At 46.0% G+C, this 2659-nt stretch overlaps 1 protein-coding gene across 1 annotated transcript; it reads right to left on the bottom strand.

Moving 5' to 3' along the window:
* Positions 1-724: 724 nt before the first annotated feature.
* On the bottom strand, positions 725-1293 carry LOC135714014 (uncharacterized). Its single transcript, XM_065237269.1, has 2 exons — positions 1047-1293; positions 725-969 (listed from the first exon to the last, which is right to left on the bottom strand). Exons 1-2 carry the CDS (start codon positions 1291-1293, stop codon positions 725-727), a joined length of 492 nt encoding a protein of 163 aa, XP_065093341.1.
* Between the last annotated feature and the right edge of the window lie 1366 nt (positions 1294-2659).

The following is a 2659-nucleotide window of genomic DNA, read 5'->3' as shown; positions in this document are numbered from 1 at the left end:
TTTCAGAAATTTCGTATCTTGTTTCAAGGAAATTTTAAAATCACTCTGTCATACAACCCGGCTAACCCCACCCGTACAGGAAACCACGACATTCCGAGTTTTATGTGTCAGCCGGATATACATGTATGCAACACAATCTATAGTACATAGCGATTCAAGCATGCAAGCAGACAGTGCAACACTTGCAACCCAACCACATCGACGGCCACTGACAATGGAATGCCAGCCTATAACTTTTTATTATGTTTCTCGCTCATTCACAAGTTCACAGACTATAGACTTTTTCATCGCTCAGACGTTTAGCAGTAATGGTTCTTCCTGGCGATGATGGATGGTAGGGTTTTGCGGCACTTCGTCGTACCCCCACATCATTGGTCATTCCATCGTACAATGTAATGTTTCGGATACTAATCGAAATTTAAGTTTATAGTAAAGAAAGTTCTGAGTAAAAGTTTTGTTTTCGTTGGTTTTGTACGCAAAAGACGAAAACAACCCTTACGATGCAGTAACGTAAAGCACTCAATTCAAAATTGGTATTGAAGACGGTGGCTGATATTTGTGCTGTTTACTGCCACAATGTGTGTGTATGTTTTTTTTTATTCTTTTTTTATAGTAAGGCTTAGGAAAGTTTCAAGAAGCGTGGCCTGTTGACGACATTCCAAGTACCCTCCTCTCGAAACATTTCATGGACGACGTTCTCCGAGTTAAGGACGGGCATCTTCCTTCACACTGCCTCGAACTTTGGACAGTCGAAGACCTCATGCTCCGGCGTTTCATCGACATTGCCACACTCCGGACATAGGGTGACGCTGCGTGTCCGAACCGATGCAGGTATTTCCTGAAGCAGCCTTGGACAGACAGGAACTCCGTTAGGTGGAAGTTGACTTCTCCATGTTTTCTGATCACCCAGGTTGAAAGAATCGGTATTAGTCGATGTGTCCATCCTCCGTTCTCCGCCGTGTTCCACTCCTGTTGCCACTTAGCCAACGATTCTGCTCTTACAACTTTCCGTACTCTTCCGGCTTCTCTCCGCCAGTAGCACTCACTGTCCTCCGCCAGGGTGATGCCGATAGGGATCATACCGGCGATAACGCATACTGCTTCCGATGACATGTTCCTGTACGCACTCACGACTTGCATGACCATTAGCCGGAACGTACTGCTCAATTTCTTTTGGTTCTGCTTCGTTTCCAGCGCTGGAACCCAGGCTGGACCCCCATATCTTAGTATCGATGATGACACACTGGCCAGAAGATACCTCTTGCTACTGCTGGGACCAGCGTTTTTCGGCATGATTCTAGCCTTCGAAGCCTTCTCACAGGCATATTCGACGTGGCTGCCCAGAAAGCACGTATATTCAAAGTTGTTTTCATGATATACAAACATATATACAAGCAATCAATTCGTATAGAATGCAAAGAAATGGCTTATACGTACAAAAGTGGAGGCCATATACGTGCATATTTTAAATTAACTTTAAACGAGTTTGTTTAACATCATATACGACGAAAAAATGAGCTGTTGCATATAGGTCGGAAATTTGCATTCTATACGATTTCACTTAAACATAATGCCATTATTATAAGCGATTTTGACTTAAACGGTAGCAATTTACCATACTGTCTGTACATTGTTATACAACTTCTGGTTGCCTGGGTGTTGAAGTTTATCCGGTAATGGATCATTACTCCCAGATATTTTAACACACGCTTCGAGGCTATGGCGTGCTCCCCGACGGTGATTTCTGCCCGCTGTACCGCTTTACAGTTACTGATCAATAACACTTCCGTTTTGTGGTGGGCTATCTGCAGCTTCGCTCCTTGCATCTAGTTACCAATCTGTCGTTCCTCTCTGTCTGCTTCTGTTCTTGCTATCTGAACACGTCTTCTGGCTCTAAGAAAACTAGCGCGGAGGGTTCTAAGTGCCTCGTTCCACCTGTAAACTGAACGCCGTTTGTATTTGGCTCCACTTTCCTCGGCATGGTCGTGTCACATGCTCTCACTAACGTTTTTGTCAGCTCGACCGCGTTCAGAACCACGGGGCTCCTGTCCACACGGAATGCCTCAACGAAAAGATCTTTGTCGAAAGCCTTCGTCTTCAACTTCCGGTCACAAGTTCTCGTCCTCCGTACTGCCACAGTATTCCGTTGGTCCATGCCATATCGGATCGCCTAATGGTCGCTATGGGTATATCCTTCGCACACAATCCATGTTAGCCATCAGCGACGGACTGCAGAAAGTAACGTCGATAATGGATTTCCGGCAATCTCTGCAAAAAGTGCTGCTGGTGCCATCGTTGGCCAGCATTACTTCCAGTTTTTCCAGAGCTTCCAGCAGACTGTGCCCTCTTGCATTGGAACATCTGCTTCCCCACTCCACTGCTCAAGCATTGAAGCCTCCTCCGATGACTACCGGTCGTCGTCCAATCAGCTCTTTGGTAAGTCCACCCAGCATCTCATGGAACAGCTCCATCGTCCATCTAGGGGGTGCGTAACAACTACATATGAAGATTCCGTTGATTTTGGCGATCACGAAGCCTTCGTATGAGCTCGCAACCACTTCTTGAATGGGGTATCTGCCCACAACTTGTATAGCAGCCATCCCAGCTATATCCGCCACCCAGTTACCGTTATCAAGAGGGAGTCGATACGGTTCTGCAA

This window comes from Ochlerotatus camptorhynchus, unplaced genomic scaffold (genome assembly GCF_037179485.1).
Source record: "Ochlerotatus camptorhynchus isolate MF236.1 unplaced genomic scaffold, CSIRO-AGI_Acam_v1.1 ptg000599l, whole genome shotgun sequence".
Classification (NCBI taxonomy): Eukaryota; Metazoa; Arthropoda; class Insecta; order Diptera; family Culicidae; genus Ochlerotatus; species Ochlerotatus camptorhynchus.
Note: the sequence above shows the minus strand (reverse complement) of the source record. Positions and strands in the feature narration are given on the sequence as shown.

Bases quoted from the DNA above. Each gene is read 5' to 3' on its own strand.
- LOC135714014 (XM_065237269.1), bottom strand. From the start codon at position 1,293: ATGCCGAAAAACGCTGGTCCCAGCAGTAGCAAGAGGTATCTTCTGGCC. The intron at 970-1,046 runs GTGAGTGCTACT...AAGTGGCAACAG, and splicing joins CATCACCCTGGCGGAGGACA to GAGTGGAACACGGCGGAGAA.